The sequence below is a fragment of the Coffea arabica genome, chromosome 2c (assembly GCF_036785885.1).
Source record: "Coffea arabica cultivar ET-39 chromosome 2c, Coffea Arabica ET-39 HiFi, whole genome shotgun sequence".
NCBI lineage: Eukaryota > Viridiplantae > Streptophyta > Magnoliopsida > Gentianales > Rubiaceae > Coffea > Coffea arabica.
The window spans coordinates 30,414,772-30,442,065 of record NC_092312.1 but is presented as its reverse complement, the minus strand read 5'-3'; the positions used below and the strand labels follow the sequence as shown (position 1 = coordinate 30,442,065).

The 27,294-nt window shown below is 33.3% G+C and overlaps 3 protein-coding genes across 19 annotated transcripts; 1 reads left to right on the top strand and 2 right to left on the bottom strand.

The window, feature by feature from the left end:
• Nucleotides 1-3,058: 3,058 nt before the first annotated feature.
• LOC113727169 (protein DECREASED SIZE EXCLUSION LIMIT 1-like) lies at nt 3,059-8,782 on the top strand. Of its 17 annotated transcripts, none has more exons than XR_011839315.1 (7): nt 3,059-3,518; nt 4,785-4,893; nt 5,607-5,689; nt 5,796-5,887; nt 6,570-6,676; nt 6,789-6,995; nt 8,522-8,782. XR_011839315.1 is itself a non-coding variant. In XM_072075683.1 (6 exons), exons 3-5 carry the CDS (start codon nt 5,623-5,625, stop codon nt 6,666-6,668), a joined length of 258 nt encoding a protein of 85 aa, XP_071931784.1. In that variant the 5' UTR covers nt 3,059-3,518; nt 4,827-4,893; nt 5,607-5,622; the 3' UTR covers nt 6,669-6,676; nt 6,789-8,782. The 17 variants fall into 17 exon arrangements, 7 of the variants coding, with proteins under 7 accessions (XP_071931784.1, XP_071931787.1, XP_071931786.1 ...); XR_011839312.1 differs by having other exon boundaries at nt 7,967-8,782; XR_011839308.1 differs by having other exon boundaries at nt 7,776-8,782.
• Nucleotides 8,783-11,736: 2,954 nt separating this feature from the next.
• Nucleotides 11,737-12,456, bottom strand: LOC113724245 (germin-like protein subfamily T member 1). The gene has a single exon (XM_027247167.1). The coding sequence runs from the start codon at nt 12,454-12,456 to the stop codon at nt 11,737-11,739; it is 720 nt and encodes a 239-aa protein (XP_027102968.1).
• Nucleotides 12,457-14,217: 1,761 nt separating this feature from the next.
• Nucleotides 14,218-17,099, bottom strand: LOC113727168 (uncharacterized). The gene is made up of 3 exons (XM_027251180.2): nt 16,961-17,099; nt 16,359-16,661; nt 14,218-15,289 (listed from the first exon to the last, which is right to left on the bottom strand). Exon 3 carries the CDS (start codon nt 15,285-15,287, stop codon nt 14,394-14,396), a length of 894 nt encoding a protein of 297 aa, XP_027106981.1. The 5' UTR covers nt 15,288-15,289; nt 16,359-16,661; nt 16,961-17,099; the 3' UTR covers nt 14,218-14,393.
• Between the last annotated feature and the right edge of the window lie 10,195 nt (nt 17,100-27,294).

The window sequence follows — 27,294 nt, the reverse complement described above, 5'->3', positions numbered from 1 at the left end:
GGGTATTTTCATCTTTTCACCCAGTTTCGTCTGTTTTAACGATTTCCGTCTACTTTTCTGAATAATTCAAACCATGGGGTACCGACGCGTATGATATGAAACCACAGGGGGCTTTTCTGTATGATAGCTAAACCACAAGGGGTTTTTTTGTTGTTAACCTTGAAAAAAAACTAATCTATCATCTTTTGTTTCACCTGCTATCCACAACTCAAGGTAAGTTTCATTATATTAACATTTATACATAAATTTAATTTTTTTCTTTTTCGTTATAGACCTTTTTTTGTTCCATTACTTCATGCACAATATTTAACAAGTACATGTTTCAATATGCACAATATTTAACAATTATATGTTTCAACATGAATTTTATTCACATATTCAAAATGAGCGAAAAAAACCTCAATATTCTTTTTCATGTTTTTTTTTTATATTCATCTTTTATGGGATGATTGGGTATTTAGATACCTTTTGAAAATAAGATAGAGTGACTTTACCACTATGTTTAGATAGGTCTACATGTACATTGCTTGCATTCTTTTGTATTTTGTGAGTTTAAGAAAAACTTTCATATTCCTTTCATTTCTTTTTTCAAATAGTATACATATTTTAGATAAACCATAACATCATAAGATAAAGATACAATCATTAGTGTTTCAAGTATGAATTTTGAGATGTTAATTATCTTTCATAACTTAGTTGCATCATGATCATTTAAGAGTATGACATACTGAAAATTTAAAATATGTCATTTCTTTGTCCTTTGGAAAATTTGTAAGGTTATTATTATTATATTTTTGGTGCTATAATGATCGGCAACTTTAGCTTTGGTTGAAAAAGATAAAGAATGATAATCTCTTTGTGGGCTCAAGCTATGAAAAAAGAAAATACTGTACAACAGATATTGAAGTTAAGCATAATTTGCAAAGGACAATATCAGATTATGGGCAAGCAAGTATATTTCCTTCTATGAAAATACTAGAATGGTTCTGGCTGTGCAAGGCACAGCCAATGCCCAATCTATTGTGTAACAAATATTGAAAAATTCCTTGCCACTCTTTATTTTTAAACTTGGGCACAATTGTATCTAATTCTTATTCTAAATTAGAAGTAAATTACCCATTTGAAAAGGTTCAAAATTCTCATCAGACTAAATAATCATTCATCTAAATCCAATAGCACAACCAATTCCCAACCTATTGTGTAGAAAATATAATTCAGAGCACCTAAATTGTAAGTAGTGACAATTCTTATGTAGATGTATATAATGTATTAAGGTGTTTACCATAGCTCACGCCCATCTATTAAAATTGAAGAAGTGTTGATCCTAACAATATTAGATATGAACATTATTTTTTATTTTTATTAATTGAAATACCAACCTAAATACCGTTATTATTTGTTGTTCTTTTTTCTTTTTAAGTTTAAAAATTTTTTAAAAGCATTTTTAGGCTAGAGGATTAAAGTTTTAGCTGAAAAGAAATCCAATATTAGAGATTCTTGTAGAAAAGTTTATTAAGTTCAGTGATTTTGTGGTATAATTGAAAAACTTTTGTGGATTGCTTGCATCATTGGTCATCAGGTTGTAAACATAGCATGCCAAATACGTTTACTAGCAAGATGTGGAAAATATTATGTGCGTAAATTATTGCTTTCTAGCAGTAGCATCTCTCCAATGAAAATCAAAATATCCTATACTATGTTGCATTTGTAAATGTTTAATCAATAAGAGTAAGAATAAAGAAGCAAAGGTAGAACCTTACTTTTTAAATGAAATTACATAATATCCTTTCCATTTAAAAAGTATAAATTCATACACCTTTACAATGAATATACTAGTTTCTGGGGATTACATTCATTCACCTTCAGCTTAGAATATTATTTTTTACATGAAAGAAAAGGAACATTTGTACAACAGAGAAGAAAATGTAAAAATGGCTTTCAGTAGAATGATTGCTTCCATGGCACCTAGCCATCTGTAAAACAGAGAACAAAGAACACAAATTGCTTTTAGTAGAATGGTTGTCCCATAAAGAGAAGTCATTCACTTAATTTCTTAAGAGTTAGAAAAGGGGAAAAAAATCTTACCTTCAAGCCAACTTCAAGTAGAAATAACAGAATTCTGGAGAAGGGAAATTCAAAAAAACCCAAATCCTCCCATACTCTCCTACAAATTTTCCATGTCGTCAGTCATAAAATAAGAAGAGAAAAAAAAAAACTAAAAAGCAATGCATTGAATGTTTAGATAATGAAAAAAATTACTCCAGAACTTATTTTAGTCATTAGAGTAATATCGAAAGGATCAAAACATGTTGTAATCATATTTAAAAATGGGGCTAAATTTGTATTAAAAGTTTAGAAGAACACATTCAGCTACACTGAAACTAATAAAATAGGAAAAAAAGGAATTTTGACAATCAAAACCAAGACTCAAATTTATCTATAAAAGTCAACCAAAGAAGAAAAGCATCCCGTGGCTACAAAGTCGGCTGTAGTTGGGGGATAATATTCCCCAAAATGCCATCCTGTAAGAATTATCTATAAGATGAATCCGAAGGCTACGCATAATTTGGGGAAAAATTTGCTGATTTTTTGGCCAAGAAGTACAACCTAATCTAACCAAAAGTTCCCCATTTTCCTCCTTCCAAGTAGAATTATCCCGTGGGTAAGCAAATTCTGAGCAAGAAATTACAGAAAAAAAGAGTTTATTTGACATTGAATAAAGGAGAAGACACCATCTGCTAAAGCAGTTGAACTGCAGCTTCTTCCTTTCGTCTGATGAGAGGAAAAAGAAATCTACAGGAAAGAAACAGGAAAGAAGCAGAAAGATGGTAGGCTAAAACCAAAAGTCAAAAGAAGCATCAAGGGATGGTACAGAGGAGGAAGGGAAAGACGCGGATGAACAGAAGAAAAAGTGCAGGTGAAAAACCAAAATTCAGCCCAAATAGTGAGCTACTGTTCTGGAAGCCTATTATGTTTAGAAGGGCAAACACGTAATTTTAAGTAAAAGGACAGAAACGCCCTAGAATAGTTATCATCTGTTTAGACCAGGGTAAACTTTATGAGGTTATTAACAATATAGATAAAGAGGGAACCGCCCCCTGCCACGTTGGATGGTCGTCCGCCCATGTGGCAACTGGAGATTGGCTGGAGGTGATATGCCACTTGGTTGTCCTCCCTCTTGTATTTGTTTGAGGGCTTTTCTTCTTTCCTCCGATAAACCAAACGACGACGTCGTCTGTTCCTTCTTCTTCTTTTTTTTTTTTTTTTCTGTCTTTCAAAACGTAGCAGCATCAATCAATGTCAAGAGGTCTTGAAGACTGGTTCCTATACAGAACTCCATTTTGTCCTCTAGACAAAACTCCATTTTTTCCATGAGACCCAGAAGTCTCTCCTCAATTTCCGGCATTTGATTGTACTTGGGAGAGATTGTAATCTCGATTGGAGGGTCCAGATTTATTTCTTCTTCTGATGAGTGGGTGCTTAGAATTTGATGGACGATGGGCTCGAGATAGAAAATGGTTGGTAATCTTCTTCCCCTTTCACTCTCGATTCTCTCTCTTGTTCTTCTTCATCTTCCTCCCTCCCTCGAGTCTCTTTATGGGTCTTTTTTTTGTTTGGCTACTCACAAGTTTTATTTTCTCCCCTTCATTTTCCTTTTTTTTTATGCATAGTTTCTTCCATTTTTGTTGCCGTGACTTTCCTGTAATTTTTTTTGGGGTTACTCAAAAAATCTTCAACACCCTCTAAGAAGAGGAAATATAGGGGTTTTGTGTTGAAGTTTTTCTTTTGGGTTCCATTTGGTTTGTTTCTCATCATTTCATCCTATGCTGGTTTCTTTTTGCTCCTACTTGCTTGCTGTGTTTGCTGGTGATTTGAGACCCCAGCAGCCTGAGAATAGGAGAGTTTTGCTGCGATTTCTCGAAAATTACTAGGCTCAGGGACATGGTTGACGAAGAAGAGGATGAAAAAAAGAGATTGAAGAAGGTCTGAAATTCTAGGGCTTGTAGCGGCCAAAACTTGATAGGCATGTGGATTCCTAAAGCGCCTGATAATTTTTTCCCCACAATTCGGGAAAATTTTATACTATGATGGCTCTAAAAATACAGAGTTTTCTATCTGAATCTATCAATTTTTTGTGCTCGCCCTGATTCTCTCCCTCTCTCTCTCTCTCTCTCACTCTCTCTCTCTGTATATACGGGTCTCTGTTGGTAATTAGTTTTTCCATCACTGCCTTCTGGACCTGGTGATGAGATCTTCTGTGAAGGTTCTTTTTTATTTTTATTTTTTTTGATAATTTTTCCTTTTCTTGAAATTTCTTTAATTTTTTATTAGTTATATTTTGATTTTTTTTGTGGTTCGATTTTTAAATCTCAAATATCAAAAGTGCTTTACCCCATATTTTTATGACCATGGATCCTTTTAGTTTTAGTTTATCCCTACAATCATTAATGATCTAAGATTTTAGCTCCGAGGACTTGGACCATGGAGGGGTTTTGTCTTAGTTGTTTGGCATTCTCCATTTTTTTTCTCACCATGTAAATGGTCTCTCACTTTCTTAAACTTTGACTCTTTAAATGATGACCTGCACTTTCTTTGCAAAAGTGACCTGTTGAATGCTCTGGATTACTATCATGGAAATAAAATTTGCTTGTAATTTCTATTTATTTCATATATACTGAAGGCTCATCTTATTTATTTTTTTGCGTACCCCCCTCCCCCTTCTTCTTTTCTATGTTAATGAAAGTGTGACAATGTGTGGTTTTCTCCCTTTTTTTTCCATGCAGGAAGTTCTGTCTATCTGCCCCTAATTTGATATTTGACCCCAGGAATGTGCATGGCGCTTCAAGCATTTTTATCTCCTGAATCATAGGGCTACCTAAATGTTTTGACCGGGTATGTCCTCATTTTATTTGCTCATCTTTTTTCTGCCTTCGGACTCAGCTTCTATTGCAATACGGTGGAAAGGCTTATAGAATTGGGAGAAGGGCTTGTGCTCATGATGGCATGACAACAAATGATTGGGGAAACCCATGAATGCTATCTTTATCATTGGATATTTCCTGATGAGTGTGGTTCAGGTTTCCTTAAAGAATGATTAATTGGTTGAAGCTACTCCCACCTCTGTCGCTCATCTTAACTGATAAAAATCACCCAAACTTTTTTTGCATTCAGGTTACTACTCCTTACCAAAAATCTTAGCTTTTAGATATGGAGCAAGGTCACCATATGAACAAGAAACTTTTGGTCAAAGCTTCATGGTTTTTTTTTTTTGAAAAAGGATACATAAAGTATGGCCCGTTTATTGATATATAACATCCAGCCTTTTCTTTGTCATTCTTTGGTCTTGGAATTATGATTCTTGTCACAAAAATGGTACAATCGACAACCTTGTTTCCCCTAAAAAACCATGTCTCTATGATTGTTTGCTGCATTTTATCTGATTAAATGGCTTTATTATTTTTTTAGTTGCTGTGATTGGTAGATGCTTGATGTCACTGGAACAGTTGCTTAGAGTCTGCATAGAGCAGATGTACCTTACATCTGATTGAAATTCTTGAACTATCAAATGAAGTTTATTCACTCCCTTTATATTTTCAATATTTTAGATATGAGGATGGTTCCATGGCCTGGTGGGATGTAAGGAATCCAGGGGTTCCAATGAATTCTGTTAAGTTTCATAAAGAACCAGGTATAGTGGTGCTGGCTCCATATACATCATGTTATTTGTTGATTGCGACTTCTCTCTCCCCAAGAAACCCAACAAAAAAAATTGAGATCTCGTTCCTTTTTTGCAGTTTTGAGCCTTTGTATTGATGGGGCATGCAGTGGTGGTATCTCTGGAGCTGCTGATGAAAAACTTGTGTTTTTCTATTTGGATTATCAATTGGTAAATTCAAGCTTGATAAATTCTTATCCCTAGCATGTTAAGTCACTTTATTGCATGGCATCTTTACACTTTCAGCTAACAGGATGTGGCATGCTGCTGTTAGTCATTGCTGCCTTTGCCTTGCAAAAAAGAAATATAAGAGAAGATAAAAATATCACGTGCCATTTGTTTACAACTCCTCTATGGTGTTTTCATTTCCTATTCTTGAAGTAAATTTGATGCTAATATACCTCAATCCAACAATCTTTTGTTTTGCAATTGGTGACTATTTAACATCAGAAGGTGCCTATTTTGAACTTTAATTTTCTTAGTGTGAGGATTACTGTTTTTCTTAATTTTGCATTCTTGACTTCCAAGTGGTCTCATAATAGTCTCCTCCTCGTCTGGCAAATGCCAAGTGATCACGAGATGTTATGCTCGTTTGTAATGTGTCAGATGCACCTTACTTAAAAACAAGTTCAGAACTTCCTGGTTTGCAATTTTGAAGGATTTAAATTGCAGTTGGGCTAAAATGATGATTGAATTGTAGTTTGAACTTGAGCTGCATGTGATAGGCATCATTGACATGCAATATTTCTTTGAGCAGCGGCCAGCGGGTAGGAGGAAGAGACTTTTGGTCATTTTTAATGTCTTAAATTTCAAATTTCTAAGTTATGCATCTTTCTACCGGCTTGCGATATAGGGATCAGCACTGGTCAAGAAAGAAATTACATTGGAGCGACCTGGAATAGCAGGAACATCAATCCGGCCAGATGGCAAAATTGTTGCATTTGCTCGCTAGGATCACCGGTTAGTCACGCTTGGACTTTTTTGTGAGCCGCCCTGTTCAGAAAAATCATCTTTGTTTTTTTCATATGGTAGCTCATTAGTAATTCATGTAATTTTTGTGAATATTAAATAGGAGCAACCCTGAAACAAAATTTAAGACCAATTTTTAAGATAAGTATTTTTTATTGTCTTTCACTTTGATTGACCACATTGATTGACACAGTTGGCTTCAGGTTTGTCTTCATTTTTTTCTGGTATTTTTTGTGATTTTTCCTTGGGCTGACATTGGCAAGAAAAGTAGCTATGCGAAAGAAGAAGAATGAACAGCAGTTGATGGCAGGTTTTTTTTTTTTTACTATTTGCTATTTTTTCTTGCATAGATGTTTGTTGCTGTCGTGGCTCATGAATGGCATTGTTTTGGGTTTTCTGAGTTTTTTAGAATTATAGAAATAAAGCACTTTTCATCTTTGTTTGTACAATCTCTGTTTCTTAGGTCTCAAAAGTGTTTTTTTTTTTTTTGCTTTTCTCTGTTTTATCTTCTGCTGCAATTTTTTTTGTTGAATATGTGGTGAACTGTGATAGAAATAAAGCATTTAGAATTATAGAAATAATGCTCTTTTTATGCAGCGAAAGCGAACTGTGATAGTTTGACAAATGGAAAGAATGAAATGAGGCTCTTTTCTCAGTATTTTTACTTTGTTTTGGTTTAGCTCACCTGTTTTAAAATTGATTATTTTGCACCTTTCGGTATATTATCAGATGTAAGTCATCCTTCAGAAAGACAAGGATTGGTGGCTTCATGTTATCTTAGTGTTTTTGTCACATTTTTAGAAAAGCTTTTTTTTTAAAAATGATTCTACTATATCTGCTACTTGGTTAGGGATGATGTGTAATTATCATATCAAATTGTTTGGAAAGTTTGTTATGTTGTTATAGGGAGTACAAAAACTTTACAAAAATTCTAATTTATTCTTTGTAATTTTTCCCCTTCTGATTTCTTGTGTATTAGTGGAAATCTTATGTGATTCTATGTGTCCTTTCATGCGGTGCATTGCGTTGTTGTCCACTTGCTTGGGGTGGTTCGAAATTCTCTCATGTGTTCACCTATGGTGCAACAAAGGTAACTTTAATTGTAAGGCTCTTTAATTCTTTCATCATTAAAGGTATGTAGCTTGTTAACATATAGCTAAGCTACTGCATCAGGGTTTGTAGGACTCATTAATCCTTTCATCGTTAAAGCTACTCTCTCTATGTATACTCTGAATTTGTTCTCATTCTGCTTCTTTCTTATTTCTGTTTAATGGAAAACAGGCATAGCATGGATCACAGCTTGTGTTGAAATGAGTTTTAAGAATGACAGAGATTTTTATTTGGCCTGTCCAAACTGTGAACGGCCTAATAATTTTCAATACACATAGGAAGTTTTATGCAGATATTGTCACTCTGTTGTTCACCTTTTACCTAGGTACATAAGTAGATATTGACATCTCATCTATTTTCGCAGACCTTTTCTTACCTTTTTTCTAATTATTGTATAAAATTTAAATCATGGTTCTTTATCTTAATTATTGCTAAAAACTTAATTTGACCAGCTTTGTTGCGTCTAACTTGCATGGAAGAATGCTCATGTGCTGCATCAAACCTTCCTGTCCCAAGTTTAGGGCACTTAAAGAAGTTGCCTTCACTATAATGAATTCTCATATTTGGTTGAAATTTTCGGCATTGACAATGCGAACTTCAATAGCCTCAATATTTAGAACTGATAATAATAAAGAATGCAGGGTATGCAATCAATATAGAGACGTCCAAGAAGCTTTACAGACACTTGAAATCATTCCTTGTTAATCCTCTCCCACTGTTTAACAGGCAAATAAATGGCAGCAGCCACAAGAATGATCGAGAGAATGCTGCAAATAGGATTGGCAGATATCGATACAGCTTAGCCTATTCCTCTTTGAGTAGTTATTGGAGCCTTGAAAGCTGATTTTGTTCCAATCTTGACACTAAGTTCTTTCGTTCTTTTTATAATTTTATCAAATTGGATTATGTACTTTGAATGTAATTTATATTCTATAATGTGCTTCCTAATTCATGGTATTTAATAAACATTTGGGAAGACCATTTTAACTCCTGTATTAATTATTATTTTGACCTAAAACCAAGTTCTTGACATAGATGATTTGCAATCATAGTTTACTTAGTATTGTATAATTTATTTTCAAGCACAATTTACATTGCTGCTAAATAATCCTGGGCACAAAGCAATATTGGGCATTAACACCGTGCATTTGCACGGTGATCACCTCCTAGTCTTACATATATATAAAAACTATAAAGAGCATTTTGGATGGCTATCACGGTATTCCCCAATTGTATAAATAACCTCCCTGCGGCTTTTTAAAATATGCCTAGTGGCTTTCTAAATATTTCTAATTCATCTTATAGTTAATAAATATTTCTAGTGGCTAAAACGGAAATTTCCTTTCCGAGTGCTTCTTATACTCCACTCCTTCCTTAATCCCTACTAGAAATTTTTTTTAAAAAAATATTTATTAACATTATAATGCAATATGAGGGTTTGAATTTATGGAGATTGTCAAATTGTTAAAATAAAATAATCTAATTTAATGTTTTAATTATTTAACTTATTCTTGACTTCTTATTTTCTAATAAAATAAAAATTTATCCAAACAAATTTACATTGGGTACCTTATATAGAAAATTTCAATAAATTATAATAGACTTTGGTTTTTTATCTTGATTTCAACAAATTCAATCAAATGTATCCCTCTATTTAAACACAAGAATGAAGCAAGTACGTATATTTTCAAGTATATGTGCAAAGGTCCTGAAAAGAGTTGTAGTTACAATTGTTGAAAACAATGTTAAAAGTTAAATGTTAGAGAAAAATATGCCTACATCTTTCAAGCATAATCACAATTTTAGATAAGAATTAATATTTATACAATTGTACAAAAATTTGATGCACTCTTAGTTTTTTGCATTCATTGTAAGGATTTTAGATAATTTTTTATTGATTATTATATATTTATTTTAAATTTTAATTTTTTTAAAAAAGTTTTTAATTCTTGTGCATAGCACTAGTTAAAAAGCTAGTAATATATACTATTCATCCATCCATATCTCCTAGAACCTTTCCAATACTTTGCTATGTGTTATTTCTTAAGATTTGTGAATTTATTTTATTCTTTAATAAATTTAACTAATGTTATATATTCATTATTTGTTACTTTAGTTCAAATGCTTAAATCCCTATATTTTAGGCAAAAAGTATTTCATTAAATCAATTATTGAAAAGCCTATCCAAGTAAATTATTTTACTTTTATGCTTCCTTTGAGTAGGAAAAAAAATTTAGTTAAACTAACTTATCAATAAGTCTCCCGAAGTAAAATTTTCTACATTAACATTCCTTCTAGTTGAAAATAATAAATAATGCATACTGCTATTTGCAAAATGTTTTTGTACGTAAGATATTATAAATTTAATAAATTTTAACAAACTAATAGGCATCAACACATGATTACTTTACAGAGATAATGATAAAAGTGGAAATTTTTTTACCACAACTCTGTTATATAAACAAAGAGTTTAACTAATTGTCCTACTTCAAAAAGCTTAAGCAAGAATATAACGTTTTTAAATTATACCAAAAAAAATTAATTTCACTATTGCCAAATATAGTGTATATCTTTTATTTTCATAGAAAATTAATATCTTTTTAAATTAATTACTTCCAACTCTACAAAGATTAATTAGTGTGAAAAAAGCTTATACATTTTAAACATCAACATTTACATATTTGTACTAAAATCTCCGATAACACCTCCTTAAAATCACATTTCATTAATCTTTTATTATATAATTTTATTCAATTTATTGTTTAATTAATATTGTTGTCTCAAATAGGCTATAAGAATTGTAGATCCCAACAATTATACCAAAAAAACTATATGAGAAAAATTTCACAAAATTAATACATATGGAATGCTAATTAACAGATATACCTATGTGAGAAAAGGGTAATAATATCAATAATATAATATTAATAATACCATAATAACAAGGCTATGCAATTTTCACTCTTTTCAACTGAATACAATAATATAAGTATATAACTCCCTACTTATAGACTACGTGATTGACATCCACAAGAATTATCTAATACAGTAGAAATTCCAAAATAGTGAAATTACCATACCTAGATTTTAATAAAACTACTAAAAACTTTTGTGACCAAAATACTACTAAAAAATAGTATATAAACTTCAAATTTTAAACCTTGATATACCATGTCAACATTATTTCTTTTAAATCGAACTCACCCTTGAATCAGGTTCACAAATAATAATCTCCCTAGCAAAGTCCATTAATATCAATTGAATTCTAAATCTTCAAAACCTTTTGTTGCTGCAGTGTTCCACGCATCTGGACAAGTTCATCCTGCCACTTAATTTGTTTTTAAATTGCTACAATAATCCAAGCACCTGTTTTTTTTATGTCAATTCATTGATAATTTATCAATTTGTGATTTTGATAATCAATAACAGAATTCTTAACCAATCTCTATTGCAACATCCACAATCAAACTAATAATTTGCAGACCAATTTTATGGCCAAATTTTGACCAATTAAATACTCCAAACCAACCTCATGGCCTTATGCGATCGACTAAGCAATGCATAACTTACTCCAAGATCAATTTCATGAATCTATAGCTCTGATACTAGATGTAGAACCTCAACAATTATACCAAAAAAACTATTGGAGATAAATTTCACAAAACCAATATATATAGGAAGGCTTTATTACACACATACAACAACAAAACTTCTAAAATTTCATTCTTTTCAACTGAATACAATAATATGACTATTGACAACCATAAGAAATTATTTAATACAATACTAGCTGGTAAACAGTAACAATACCATAACTTGCTCCAACAGAGCTACTTTAAACTTCTTGACCAAAATACCACTAAACGATAGTATAGAAATTTTTATTTTTTGACCCTGGTTTAATATGCCAACAATAATGAACAACACCCTGGAATAGGATGTTAGTAAGATGACTTAAGCACCGTCGACACAGTCGACACAGTTGCAAACCTAGACTTAATGAGCTCAATGATACTTTGATTTACTTGAAATGCTTTACTCAACACGAGATCAGGAATCGAAGGTTTGGAGTTAAAAAGAGCAAGGGGGGCGAACTGAATCCCTGGATTTTGACTGTTGAACGAGGCGAAGAAGCGTGCGTTCTCGTGTCCAATATTCAGTTGGAAGTGCACTAGCCCAGGAGGAATCACAAACAACTCTCCTGAAGTCACAATTTTCCAGTAGAAAACGTTTCCGGTTGTCACAAAGCCTACAAACAGATTTCCATCCATGACTAGAGCCAGCTCGGATGCACGAGGGTGGACGTGGGGTTCATTCAGCCCTCCAGGCTTCAAAACCACTCGGTTCATTGACATCCCCAGAGTGTTGAGTCCTGGAAATCGATGAACATCTTGACGAGTGACATTGACGTCAAAAATATTGAATTCTCCTGGACTTTGTTGGAACCCATTGGCGAAGAAGTCTTGTGAAGATACATTATCAGGGTTTTTGCACGGAAAGCCATTAATGTATAAAGAGGAATTAAGATCTGCAACGCAGAAATCTTGCAATGGGCTTGGATCAGCAGAATGGGATGGCAGTGGTAGGAGAAGGCCTAGGGAGAAGAGTACCAAGCATAGTAGTATCTGGTAATTCATATTGTAGGCGCTCTGGTATGCCATGGAAAGTTTAATTTCAGTTGAGCTAGGAATGAATATGTAGTTGGCTGAAACTAAAAGTAGCTAGGCAGGAATGTGTCCATAACTGACAGGGAGGATGGTATTTATAGAACCCCAAAGGATGACTGATTTCAAGTTTGATATAATTTCTTATTGCTGCATCAAAATCGCATTGTGGAAATGAGTTCTGCAGTCATACGGAAGTATATCCAACTCACCTTTGTTTGTTGTACCCTAGTGCAGGTGGGGTTTAAGTCTTTGCAGGTGGGTTTAAGTCTTTTCCTGAAGAAAATCATGATAAACTACAATACCAGAATATGATCCCCTTACGTACTTGTGTTCCAGCATGCTATCAGCGGATTTGAAACTGAATAATGGGTTTTTGAGTATAGCTCAGCAGATTCGTACAAGTTTACACATAAGTAGCTAGATTGGGTTCGACTTTTTCAAACGGACGATGAATGGTGTACAAGTTTACACATAAGTAGCTAGATTGGGTTGGACTTTTCAAACGGAAGATGGAATGTGGCTTAGGGTGCGTTTGGTTTTATAGAATTAGAATTGAATTAGAATTGGAATTCTATAGAATTGGAATTCTATGAATTGGAATTCCAAGTTATTCCAATTCTTTCGTTTGGGAAATGCATAGAATTGATACGGAATTTATTTGGAATTCCAAATCCTTTGTTTGCATGAGAAAAGAATTCATTAGGAATTAGAATTGTTTTCATGAAACATTTGCTTACATAAAATTTTTCTTTTTTTCCTTTTTTCTATATAATAATTTTTTTCTTTACATTTAGCTAATTTTTATTAAAGATTTATTTAAAAGTAAAAACCAATTTGTGCCTTTAATAATTTATTTTTTTCCACTTTTATGTCAATTTCTTTTGTTCAACGTATGGTATAGATATTGGCATCCAACCAAAACTGGACCTCAAGCCCTTAAAAGTAAATCCCCAATGACACTAGCATATTTCTTAAAACATGGTAGAATATCGGACAGTGAATTACTCACAAATTACCTGACCGAAGAAAATAGTGAAAAAGAAGACAAAATATACAAATCGACTTTTTTGGTGAAACCAAATTGTAAGATTAATTCGAAAGAAAATGGGCAATCAATGAAGTACTCTCTCTCTCTCTCTCATTGTTTGTCCTGGCCAAAAAGTTCTAGACTTTTTGTTTTAAACGTCTAAAAAAAATGTGACTTTAGATTTACATGCTTCTAAGGTTAGGGACTTATCCTCCCTCAGCCAAATGTGTACAGGTATTACTACTACTTGGAAAAACAAAAACTTTCTAACTTGAAAATGCCAAAATGATGGGACTAGAATAAGGTGGTTTTTTTTCTCTTGATATTCTAGAAGTTGGAAGTTGGAACGTGGAAATAAAGTCGAGTGATGAAGCAAGCAGGTTACATGTGACAAATGATAAAGATTATCTAAGTGGTTCATGACAGATAGAGATATCATCAGAAACAGGGAAAGGTGCTGCAACATTTCCAAATCATCTAGACGTTTTAGAGCACTACGAATCCTGGCTAGCCCTTGACAGTGAATGAAGACTTTGAAATTTGCCATCCAACAAAGAAAGAACTCCATCCATCAATATATTCGTTGCTCCAGAAAAGGATCAAACTAATGCATGAGTCTTATCTGAAATTAAGCACTGACAAGTACAGCTAAAAACCGACAGAATACAGGAAGAGCACTTATACAAAAGCTCCTTAACTTTGAGAAAGAATGCAAAGCTTCGTGCAGCTCAAGGACAAGTCAGGGCATCAACCCAGGCAGCTATGTTAATCTCAATATAAAAAATGCTAGTTCATCAGACAAAAGATCCAATGTTCCATTCTTATCATCCCAAAAACAAATAGAAAATAGCTCAACTTCTTCTACAAAAACAACTTCAACTGGAGATTACCAAAAAAAAAAAAATCAATTACCAATGTGCATCAATAGCCAATCCTTTTTTAAGTCATCTTGAAGACCAGAAAAAGTGTCATACTTTGTCCTGTCATTCATAAGTAAATCAATACCCTTCAACAATTGAAATCTATCCAATTCAATTTTAGATAACTCGTCTTCCACCATTTTAGTTGTAACTTTTGAACATTCTGAATTTAAGTACTTATCCAGTGAATCTGCCATTCGTCCCAACACCTTGTAAAGTACTTGAGAGCTCGTTAGTTTTCTCTTTGTGCCACGATCATTTGTTGAAGATGAAGCTTTTGATTTTGACCGTTGTCGAGCTAGCAGTGCATTCATAACTTCATCTTCTAAAGATCGTGAATCAGTCTCAAATGATTCCTCTACATTAGCAGACTCTTCAACTTCAGTTTCAACATTAGCCTCAAAAACAGTTTGGGCACCCTCTCCATTTGCACGATCTTGTGAAAACAGTGTACAGATATCCTCCCAATTTTCAACCACAATTTTTTTTCTATAAGGAAGAATTTTTGGATTCTCACTTACTCGAGCATTCCATACATCCTCATCACGAACATCAATTCTACCTCTAGAGTAGTCCCATATTATCGCAGACCCAGAGTTACATGACTGGAGCAGTGGGTATAGGATGTCATAGTGTTTCTCCCATGTCTTGAAACGAGATAAAATATTAGCCTTTGTCACAGATATATTGAGCTTATCGAATAAAGCATTCATTACTACGGTGTAGGCTGCTGTCTTCCATGCACATTTACCATCCAATTTGTTTCCTTGGTTCATTTGGTCAATAAAACAGGTGCCCATTACACGATCCATTTCAGGAGTCCAAGTGAAATACCCTTTGCCTTTCCCTTTTGACTGAGATGTTGCTTCAGATGCCATATCTGAGGCAGATATGCACCAGAAAAACATCACAATGTCATGTTCTTAAGAACATATTTAATAGCTACTGCATTATAGAACTAAAAATGAAAGGCAAATATGCACCTAGTCATGAAAGGCAATCGATCTCTAAACTTAAAAACGTGTTGGGCTGGACATTGATTTCATATCATTGAAGAGTAAATAAAGGGAAACGTCCATCAAAGGTAAACAGAATTCCTGTATTTTAAGTTCTATGACTATGGCTGGACATTCCAATTCTTTGCTTATGCTGTCTTCAAACAAAACTAGAAAAAAATGATTTGCCTTAAATGTCGAATGAACTTTCACTAAGAGAAGGCATCAAGATTCAGAAGTGATATTTATGCCTCAAAGATACCAATTATTTTGTAGAGAGCATGTTAGTCTCTTTAATGAGTAAGGAGAATTCTACACTTAAAAAAGCCAAAACTCAAACCATATGAGAAGGGAGTTATAAAAGATTTGAGTACAACAACCCCCAAAAACAGCAATAACAAAATACAAAATGAAAAAAATACAGATCAACAGGCAGACCAAAATGAAATGGACAATCGCAGTAAATATAGACACCTTTTAAAAGAGTAAATGAGACTGGTGTTACAGTTGTCTAGGAGATGCAGATCCAGCCATTTTCAACTTGTACGGAATGACCAAAAGGGTATTTTTCACTTCTCATTGATGCAAGAGGGCCAGCCCATACAGTCCGCACTCGGACAGGATGAGGGGTAAATCATACAGTACTAGCAATTAAATCAAAGACGGCTCAAATTAATAAATAAAACTGACGCCTGGAGAGTATTAGGAGCCACATTTCGCTAAGTTTTTACTATTGCTGCCATTACTGTAGTTATAAAACATGAAGAAGGGGCATGCAAATTATAATTGTCATTAGTTTGCGACAAATGATGTGGGGGGTGCAAGGAGGACAGCCCTCTTGATAATGAGGTGAATTGTTTAAATTGTTTTCCTGCTTCTATATCATCACAAAGTTGGGTTCCCATAGCAGTATTTGGACGTCATAACTTAAAGCAGTATGAAAGTTGGAGATACCTCTGCTGTTGGGGTCCGTTCCAAAATCCAGAAGCAGTAGCACACAATTCTCGATTTAGTAGCACACAAAGCTGATGGTAGTAGGTACCTTGACCTCCTGGTACAATTTCTTCTCCCAAGCGTACAGCCTCTCCACAGTTGAGCAATGACTAGTAGCTGTGGTGGAAACACCTACACCACCACCAACATCCACATTCCCAATCGAGTCCTCAATGCATCTCCCAAATCCACCATTCCATTTCGGACTCGAATTCCACGTCCACAACAATGGATTCAGATTCCTCCCACTCCCATAAACTCTACCTGCATCCCATTTTCGCAACAACATTATAATCTTGCACTCCAATTTTCACAATTAATTAAAAGTAACTAAAAGCCCAAATGGAATTTTGCTTCAATTTGCCGCATACAGTCAACACTCAACTCATAAATTGCTTATAATTGCAAATAAAGCCACAAAATACAAAATATCAGGATGGACAAGATATGGGCTATTCACAAGAACATTTCCTCTTCTCTCTTTTTTTTTTTCCTTAAATTACAAATAATCCGACAAGATATGGATGGCTTCATCATGCATCTGAATCTGGCGTTAAGATTACCTGAGGATCTTAGGTCGGAAAAGGTACAAGTGGGGACTTCCAAGAGCAATGAGAGCGGCCCGATAGAAAGAGCAATGAGAGCACATGCGGCTGAGGAAAAATGGTGAGTTAGATAGAAAGAGAGGGGTGCCGATACCCTTGACCCGATTTTAATTTTTGATCCAAATTAGATCCGCGTTTGGACCCGTTTAATTGTGGAATTGGAATTAGAATTCTTTTGATCTGGTAAAGAATTCAATTCATGGAATTGGAACCTCTTGGAATTAGAATTCAATGCTAATTCTATGGAAAAGGCAGCATCCAAACACAAGAATTAGAATTGGGGTTCCAATTCCAATTCTAAACCCCAATTCTATGGGGTACCAAACATACCTTAGGGTTTCTTATTAAGCTGCCCAATTTGAAAATCCTGCTCATGGTCAATCTGCCATGGTGTCTGACTCGGGAGTGAAAGATTAGTATATATATCATGTTACTGATAAATAATAATTAATGAATTAACACTCTATACATTGATAACGTATAAATTATTACAATTGGATATATGGTAAGTAATCTAAATTTTAATTTAAAATATAAATTTTGTATATGTATATATGTCTAACTATGATGGTGCATGCACTATTATTTTGTCAGTATGTATAAGATTTACACTTACTTAATTTGGATCAACTTCAATTAATTGAGAAAACAATTTACATGCTTTCGTTGAAAGTAGTGAAGGAAGTATAGATACGTGAGATAATTTGTACTAGGCCGTAGATACATTTGGTTGTACTGAACCAATTGGGGCAAACTCCACTTTGCACCTCCAAACTTGTATCAATCTTTCACTTTACACTCTGAATCAATTTTGGACACTTTGTATCATAAACTGTTAATTTGGATAATTTTACACCCTAAACTCTCCAGTTTGTCCCATTTGACAACTTTTGCAAAACTAATGTCATAGAGAACTCAACAAATCAATGATAATATGCTGAAAGTAATTAAAAGGTATCAAAGTATCATAGCAAAAATAAAACAATATATTGTCATTAATTTGCACCATCTTTCACCTCATTAATTTTTGCTAACAATTAAGACCATATAAATCAATGATAATGTGCTAACAATGATTAAAAAAATTAAGGAATCAGTGTTATAACAAAAGTACATTTATATTAATTTTTACCTCCCTCTATCTCATTAATTTTATGAATATAATAATTGATTGAAATTAAATGGAATAAATTTAAGAATATAGGGTACAAAGTGCTTGAAATTAGGAGTTTAAGGTGTAAAGTATCCAAAATTGAAGTTCATGGTGCAAAGTGAGAAAGTGATATAAGTTTAAAAGTGCAAAGTAGAGTTAATCCGAACCAATTGTATCTGTGTTATAACTGTATGTACATAATATTGTATCACTGAACCAATTGGTGGATCCTTTGTCATCCACCATATGTATTGAAATGGCTTCAAGGTTTTCAAGAAAATGTGGATATCTCTGTTGATTATAAAAAAGAAATTTCAGGGCACAAGAAAAAAAGAAAAAGAAAACTACTGTAGGTTAATTGCATAAACGACATACTTAATTGCTTCATTTGCAGTACCAAGTATTCCTTATTAATATTGGGGATAATTTCAGAAACTTTGACAGTTTCACTTAGCACCTTTGAATTTTAAAAAATCTCACTTGCCTCTCTTACTTAAAATTTTTTTGTATCATTTACAACCCATTTGAAAAATATAATATTAAAAAATCCATTTTGAGAGAGTGAATATAATCTCGTTCCAAATTTGCCCTTTTATTATCTTATTTTTTATTACAAAAACTTGAGTATATTAATGACAAATAAAAACAAAAAATATGAAGACTTATTCTTATTGGACAGAATATAGTGTTTTTTTTTTTACTGTAAAGTGCTTTGAGTAAATTTAAGACGTTTTATAAATCATTTACATTTTTTTTCAATTTTCTAATTTTTTGTCTAACTCGATGGTTTAAAAAGTAAAACATACAACATGCTAAAAATTATATATAAATTTGTTTGTATTATTTTTAAGCTAGTACAAAAAGGTATTATTATGGTTGTAATATTTTGATTGTAAATTATTGCAAGTTATTTTTAAGAGTATTGTAAATTATTCATAAGTTTAAGTAATTTAACATTTCTTGTTCAAAACAATGACACAAAAACTATTAAAGAGTTTATCGATCTTGTTACCAATTTTTAAAATTTTATCGATCAATTTACAAAAATTAAGAGAAAAATTAGTTGTATTTTTACAATCAAGAAATCACAAGAAAATGGGCAAGTTTGGAATGAAATCGTATTCTCTCCCCCCAAAATAAATTTTTAATATTATATTTTAAAATGGTCATAAATGATACAAAAAAACTTCAAGTAAGAGAGACAAGTGAAATTTTTAAAAATTTGTGGGTGCTAAATAAAATTGTTAGAAACCTTAGAGGAGATTTCTAAAACTATCCCTTTATGTTGAGATATAATTGAACAGTATCTATTACTACGTTCTCGACCAAAAGAATAAATATCGTGCCAGAAAAAGAGTAATAGCAGAAACGACTGAGGCTTCACATGGTTCCTTTTCTGTTTTTTTCCTTCACAAGGTTCCTTTTCAATTTGTAAAGTAGTAGCCAAGAGGTCCCAACTATCGTGGCAAAAGGAAATAAAAAGGCAACTAAAGCTCAGAAAAAGATGATCACTCATTTCTATTCTTATCGGCTGAGTGGGAAATGGGAATAGAAAGGCACCTAAAAGGCAGAAAAAGATGATCACTCATTTCTGTACTTATTGGCTGAGGGGAATCTTCGATGGCAATCGTTGAGTACGATGTTCATATATATCAAAGTGCTTGAAGGCAAGCATAATAAATGTTTAGGCTTACAAACACTAATCCCCTCTTTTTTTTTCTTCAGCAGGGAAAATTTGTGGGCCGTAAAAGCGGGAAAAATAGAGAGATTTGAAATCAAGATCTCAATTCATGAACTTCAAATTCTCCTCCCCCTCCGGGACTTCAAATTTAAGCCACGACAGCTTTGAGTCTTTGACCATTCAATGATGTTCAAACTTTCATTTTTACCGTACCCTTGTTTCCATTCTTCACTTGTTCTTCTATTCCTCAAGCTTCTTCCATCATCGATTCTGAGCAATACAAATTTTTGTTTAGTTTTGAAAAAATCAAGAACTGGATCTATTTGGATGGGAGAATTTGTAGAAAAATACATTCTAGTGACGTAATCTATACAATGTAAACAGGTAAATGAGAAACGTGTCTAGGAAATATTCTAAAAGTTTTTTCTTGAATAACTCGCAATCAAAATCCACAGTACCTATTATCAAAATATATCACTTCTTTACATATATACTTCCTACCTCCAACTATCAAACATGAAATTTGAATCCTGAACTTGACAGTGAAAAAATATTCTAAGAGTATTCTCTTGATCACTAGGTGAACTCCAATGATTTATCACTTCTTTACACGTGCGTGTACACATGATTTTCTTCTTATCGAAGATTTGTGTTATAAAATCTAACTACGGTTATGGAATTCAAAGATAGGTACATTCCATGTCGTGTATTGCAGATGTACAATTGGATCTGCACTTGTGGACGACCCTCATGCCTTCTTTATGACGGAATATATTCAATGTGGTCCACATGAGTGACAGTGAAAGAGTTTTTATTTTGTTAATTTTGAGATAGATGGTTTGACAATGAAAAAATAGAATTATTAATTTGTCTAGTAGGTACTAAACGTTATAGACAAAACAAGAAAATATAATTTGAGGGGGCAACCTTTAGGATACCTAAACTTTAACATGGAAACTAAAATGTTTTAGGCTTTTGCAAGGATGAGAGCTTAAATTTATAAAAAGTATTTTTATAAATTTTAATTTTACAGGAAAAGAAAATTAAATTTTATAAAACTTGGGGGATGAGGCCACTCCCCATCCCCCTAGTTCCGCCCTTGCTAAACATGATAGAATTACTTTATTTATTTGGTTAAACATGATTGACAGTAGTGCAACATATCGCACCATGACAGGTACCTTATAATTATATAGAGAAAAATACAGTTTTGGTATCTAAATTTTGACACACGAGCGGTTTTAATCCACAAATTTTGGATGAAAACAAATTTGGTACCCGAACTTTTAAATTTTGAGCATATTAAGTACCATTGACAATTTTTTCCCAAATTGTTACCGGAAACAGCTATGTGACTGTCACGTGTCCAGCCAAAATGGAATAAAAAAAGGTTAAAATGCAGTTTTGGTACCTAAACTTTGACGTACGAGCGGTTTTAGTCCTCAAATTTTGAACGAAAACAAATTTGGTACCCGAACTTTCAAATTTTGAACACATTACGTACCCTTGACGATTTTTTCCCAAATTGTTACCGAAAAAAGCCATATGATAGTCATGTGGCCGGCCACAATTGTATAAAAAAAAAGGCTCAAAAAATGTCAAAAAAGGCCACAATTAAAATGTATTTAATACTTAGTACTATAATGGCATTTGACATTTTTTGGCCTTTTTTTTATACAATTATGGCCGGCCACATGACTGTCATATGGCTTTTTTCGGTAACAATTTGGAAAAAAATCGTCAAGGATACTTAATGTGCTCAAAATTTGAAAGTTCGAGTACCAAATTTGTTTTTGTCCAAAATTTGAGGACTAAAATCGCTCGTGCATCAAAGTTTAGGTACCAAAACTGCATTTTGACATTTTTTTATTCCATTTTGTCTGGACACGTGACAGTCACATAGCTGTTTCCGGTAACAATTTGGGAAAAAATCGTCAAGGGTACTTAATATGCTCAAAATTTGAAAGTTCGGGTACCAAATTTGTTTTCATCCAAAATTTGTGGACTAAAACCGCTCGTGCGTCAAAATTTAGGTACCAAAACTGTATTTTTCTCTAATTATATAACACCTTCTTATCAACTTTCTAAGTTTCAAATCCTATTGTTTTTGGATTACGTACCTGTAAAGCAATCCTTTCTTTCAAAAGTGCTCGACGCTCAAAACCGTCCTAACTCAATTTAAATGGAAATTGCATGCATGGTTTAACGAGTAAGATTACCAACAATTCGTTCATCCCATCACCTCTAAGAACCCTTGTCAACATATGCTATACTGTCTTCTTAGAAAAAAGGAAGCATTAATACAAAGAATGGTCCTTGGAAGTGTGAGGTGGACAACTGTCGTGTGGTCTTCTTTTTTTTTTTTTTGGTCGAAACGATAAGTTAAAGTTGGATCCTGTGGAAATCGGAGTTTTAAGGTGGACGACGGTCGTGACGGTCACAAGAGAGAACTGGGTGATGTCAGACATGATACATAAGCTATAAGCTATGAGAGCATATGCACGAACTTTCAAGTTTAATGTAAAACTTCTAATAAATTAGCAATAATAGTTTATGAAATTTTTTAAACTTTAGAGGTGTTAAGTAATATTATGAGAAACTTCAAATTTCTGAAATCATCAATACCTATTTTACGGCTGAAATATAATAAAACGTATAAATCTAGAAAAAGGAAGTTTTTTAAATACAAAAATAATTGTTTAATCAGGTTGATAATAACATTTAAGGAGGCTGTGTGTTTTTTCGGCTAGGGCAGACAAAGGATACTTTTTTTAGTTACTTACTAATATTTATAATAAAAGAAGTGTGTTTGCAAGAGATCAAATATGAGGGATGTATTTAAAGGTGATCTTTCTTGATGGGTGATTTTTCCAATATGTTTGCATTGAATATCCGATTCAGCAGAAATATTTGAAGAACAAAAATTCAAGGAGGCACATCTGGTTTAGGCGTTTAGCAGTTACTGAGGTTGGCCATTTTTTGACCAAATATTGAAGCGTACACCTTTTTCTTCTTTGGCCATAATTGAGGGTGCATAAATTCAGAACTAGTGTACAAATCCTGTCATGCCCAAATGTAATTGGTTTTGAACTGATAAAATCCAAAGGGTTGCCAATAAAGCACGTTACAGCATTTGACTTTGCTGTTAATTACTGTATTAGCTTTTCTTATTGCCTAATTATTATCATTAGGGTAAAATTTTCAGAGCCTGAAACACAAGAAAAAGCTTGAATTTTAATTGCCCCTTTTCATAATTTGTATCACTTCTTTCCTCTAGTTGACTATGGAGCCACGATGCATGATCACATCCTTAACAAGTTAACAACGGAACCTCTCGTTTAAGATTACTTTGGAACAAACAAAAAAGGACATGAAATCATTTCCTCTGAGGCTTTGCTACCCAAATTGACTTTTGACAATTGCAATACTAATCTAACTTACATTTCAAACAGCAATCCCACGAGTGCTATATTGCTATTGAACCTTTTTTCTTTTCTTGGTTTCTTTATGACATCAAAGCAGGATTCGATGCATCAACTTGCAAATGAATTATCCAGCAAGTTTAGTGGTTCAAAATCAGGTGGATCATTCCACCATTCTATTTGCTCTACCGTACTCTTGTTGGACTGAGTTAAAGACATTTGTAAATACCTTTTGAATTTTCAAATTAGTGGTCAATTAAGATTTGGATTAGATTACTTACTAATTTAGATTCGTTCAAATTCAACGTATCTTATCTCATTGTAAACTGATAAGTGCTGTCATTATATCATTGTAAATGCTTGACAAGTATAGGAATATTTATAAATTTTCCGTTTGTACATTAACATCTTTTATGCATGGTCAATGTATACATTAATGCATTATACATTAATGCATTTAGATGAATGTATACATTAACGCATTTAGATGCAGGTCACGTATACAAAAATTCAGTATTTAAATTCAAATTGAAATAATGCGACATGCATATAGGTCTGTAAGTATATACACAGATAATATAAGAAAAATTAATTCAAAAAAGAAACAAGTTACAATTAATATTCTATGGTTCATCAACTTAGTAAAGGTTAGCTCAAATGTTAATTTGGGCAATCCTTGTGATTCTTATGACTCTTGAAATTTGATATATGGTTTTATATTTTCTATTTTGAGTGAAATTTCACAAGTAAATCATGAAAAGTAGGAATACAGACAAGTAGCTATTAGTTTACAAAGTTTTTTAAACCCAAAATATAATAGTCTTCCTCTTTTATCCCTCAACCCCAAAACCTAAGATAAAATCACACAACTCAAGTGGAATGCTTTATGTTTCAACCAAAAAAAGGAAGAAAAACTGAAGCATTGCAAGCCCATTGAATTTTCCTAATTAGTTTCTGGCGCTATTGAGTTTTTTGAAGAAATATAATTGTAAACATAATTATAAAAAGTATTCTTCATAATTATAAAACTAAAAAGAAGTATAATTTACTACAGAAAACAATAAGAAAAGATCGAAGCTGTCATCTTCAATTTTATCAGATAAATGCATGCGAGTTCTTAGCATTTAAGTTTACTTGCTCGACTTAACCAGTGTTGAGACAAAAAGTCAGAGTTAATGACCACGTAAGTGATGCAACCGGTTATATTTCATATCATCATATTACTTTTTCTGATCAAGAATGGCAAACTAGAGAATTGACAGCTTCAAATTCAAGAAGGAGTTAAATCTCACGACCGACTCAATCCAAATGAAGGATCAAGTGTCATTTTAAATCATGATGCAATGAGATACAGACTTAGCTAAATGAAGAAAAAAGCGTCAGTTTTTGGTACACTGTACTAAAATACACGGTGGAACAAGAGGATTAGGAAAAAGAGTTCAATCTATGCATCAGTTTTTGGTTAAACATTTAGAAACTTAAAGGTCCAGAAGTCAGAACATTGTGAAGCTGGAAGAAAATTGTAAGCATAAGCAAAAGGTATAGACTGAAAACTTAAAGTGCACTCGTCAAAAATACAAATCGAAGTAACCACTTTCATCATACCATTCCACACATTAATATTATGCTCAATTGAACCATTTGAGATTGAGCAGTCTCGCATTAACTACAAAATTTGAGAAATAATGCTCGGCTGTGTCACCCTGATGGTGTGAGCTACATGCCGGACACCCCTAGTGGTATCTTGTTGAATTATGAATGTGAGCCGCAACAAAACGTGCTGATTAATTTGAATAGATTCATAAACCATTCGTTACCATAACGCCAATTTACTGCGAGTTCAGAAGCCAAAATACATTAAGATGTCTTGCAGTTTGATGAACCAAATATATCATGCACAGAAAGAAATGTACAATATCTGCACCAAGTCTGGGAGGGGATTCTCACTGAAATTGTAGCTAAAGAACTATTTGACACAATAAAGGAATTTTATGTGTACATTCATAAATGCACATATAACACACTCAAAGTCGGTAATACACATTTACAGTGAACACTACATTTCTCCAGTCACTGTCAACACAGGTTTTTATAGGTAAAACCCTATGATTTTCCATTGGGCTTTCTCCTTGGGTTGTGTAAGGTATTAGCTATAAAGACCAAATCTTCATCGAGGTGATAAACCACTTCTTCTATGATTGGACCTTAAAAGATCTACAGTCCAGATGCTAACCTACAGTCAAGATATTATGATGTTGATATATACATCTTTCACAGAACATGGAACATTCAAGGACTTCACAGCTTTAAGAGGGCACATATCAAGTATCATATTTGAGGTATGTACTCTATATAGTTCCAAAATCTTCTAACAGGAGTCATCAGCCTGCTCCAAGCATGCTCTTTACGAGCGATACAACTGATTATGTGCATTCATCAACATAGCACGTCTTCTATATCAACTAAAAAGATACTCAAAACAAACTTCTCTGACAAACTTTTGATAAAATTAAACCAAATAAATTCAAGTTTCCATGCACTGAAAGCCAGCATGTCAAAAAAATGGATCAAGTTGAAGCTATAACAAGTTGCTATACAGGATGTTAGCAAGAGTTCGATATATATCTAGACTAAAGCACTGAAGAAACCAGAGTGGCTAGAAGCCAACATATCCTCAAGTTGAACTACTGCCAATTGTCAAACATAATGGACAATTTAGGAAACAATAAGCTCTTCATGAGACTTTGGAAGTTGTCAGCACAGTGACTACAAGGATGAAAGAACTCGCTATATATTTATCTCTAGTTTTTCCAGAATTAGTGTCTGCAAGTGTAAAATATGCTGATACTTCAGAAGCTCCATTTTGAAAGACGAGATACACATACATACATATTTAATTGAAATCAGGAGACAGAAAATCCATTTCTTACAACTATTAAGGATTGCAAGTTTTCTGAATGAGAAAACAACAATGCACAGATTGCTTGAAGAAAGTCACACAACCGTACAAAGCACTGAACACACAATTTAGCAAGCATCAAAGAACTAAAACAGACTAACGTCAACCTCAATAATACATGTCTAGAGTGGAAACTACAAGTTGTCCTTCTTTCTTGAGGATGTTAAGTAGAATTCAAATCCAGCAGATATTGCAAAAAAGGACTAGGCAAGACTAACTGCTCCAAAACATTGAAGCCACAAGCACTTTTTGCCAAAAGGTCTGCTGCTCCAGCAGAATGGGATATTCCGCAAAAGAGCTGCAGAAATAAGACCATTTTGGACAAACTCTGTGATCCTAAGAACTTGAGATTGTTTGAAGGCGCCAGCAAACTGACATTAAGAAATAGGCCATATCATTATGAAGGTCGCAAGTTAGGCATACCATGAGGCATAAGTTCAAAACAGAGAGGAAAGGGGGGGAAAAAGAAAAAAGATCTGGGGAGATGAAGAAGAAAAACACAGCTGCATAGAATTTTAGGATAGAATTAGGTGGATTATCCAGATGCAATAACATAGCCCGTCAGTGCCAAAAATGATAAAAAGGTGAAAAAACTTTAATTTTCAAAGTATTAGCAAATCTAGCTCTCACGAGGTAGGACACGAGTAGAGGCTATCAATGCGGTTTGGTTTTATAACTAGTTCATACGTTCTGTAGCATTGCAAAGAATCACTTCAGTAAACATAATGTCACCAATTGCCTCTCAATAAAGTAGTTTTATGCATTCAAAGTTTCAACATCCAGTGTCAATTGGCATTCTGAAGGAATTATTGACTGGTGAAATGATTATTAAAGGCATTTCTACTTTCAATTTTCCCCTTCCTATGAAAATTTTACCTGCATAACCAAATGCAATATGATTCTGAAGGCACTAAGATATTCCATCATTATACTAAGACATGTTGCAAACAAATGTTGGTTTGCCAGGGATAATAATTGTTGATGCCTCATCTTCTTCTTATCAGGGGAAAATAAAGCTCCCAAGTAACAATTTGAGAAGAAGCATCCCAAAAAAAATTGTTGTAACACCAACATCCA

Excerpts from the sequence above, each read along its gene's own strand:
- LOC113724245 (XM_027247167.1), bottom strand. The coding sequence starts at position 12,456 with ATGGCATACCAGAGCGCCTACAATATGAATTACCAGATACTACTATGC.
- LOC113727169 (XM_072075683.1), top strand. The coding sequence starts at position 5,623 with ATGGCCTGGTGGGATGTAAGGAATCCAGGGGTTCCAATGAATTCTGTT. Across the intron at positions 5,690-5,795 it reads TAAGTTTCATAAAGAACCAG|TTTTGAGCCTTTGTATTGAT; the intron begins GTATAGTGGTGC and ends CCTTTTTTGCAG. Across the intron at positions 5,888-6,569 it reads TCTATTTGGATTATCAATTG|GGATCAGCACTGGTCAAGAA; the intron begins GTAAATTCAAGC and ends CTTGCGATATAG.
- LOC113727168 (XM_027251180.2), bottom strand. The coding sequence starts at position 15,287 with ATGGCATCTGAAGCAACATCTCAGTCAAAAGGGAAAGGCAAAGGGTAT.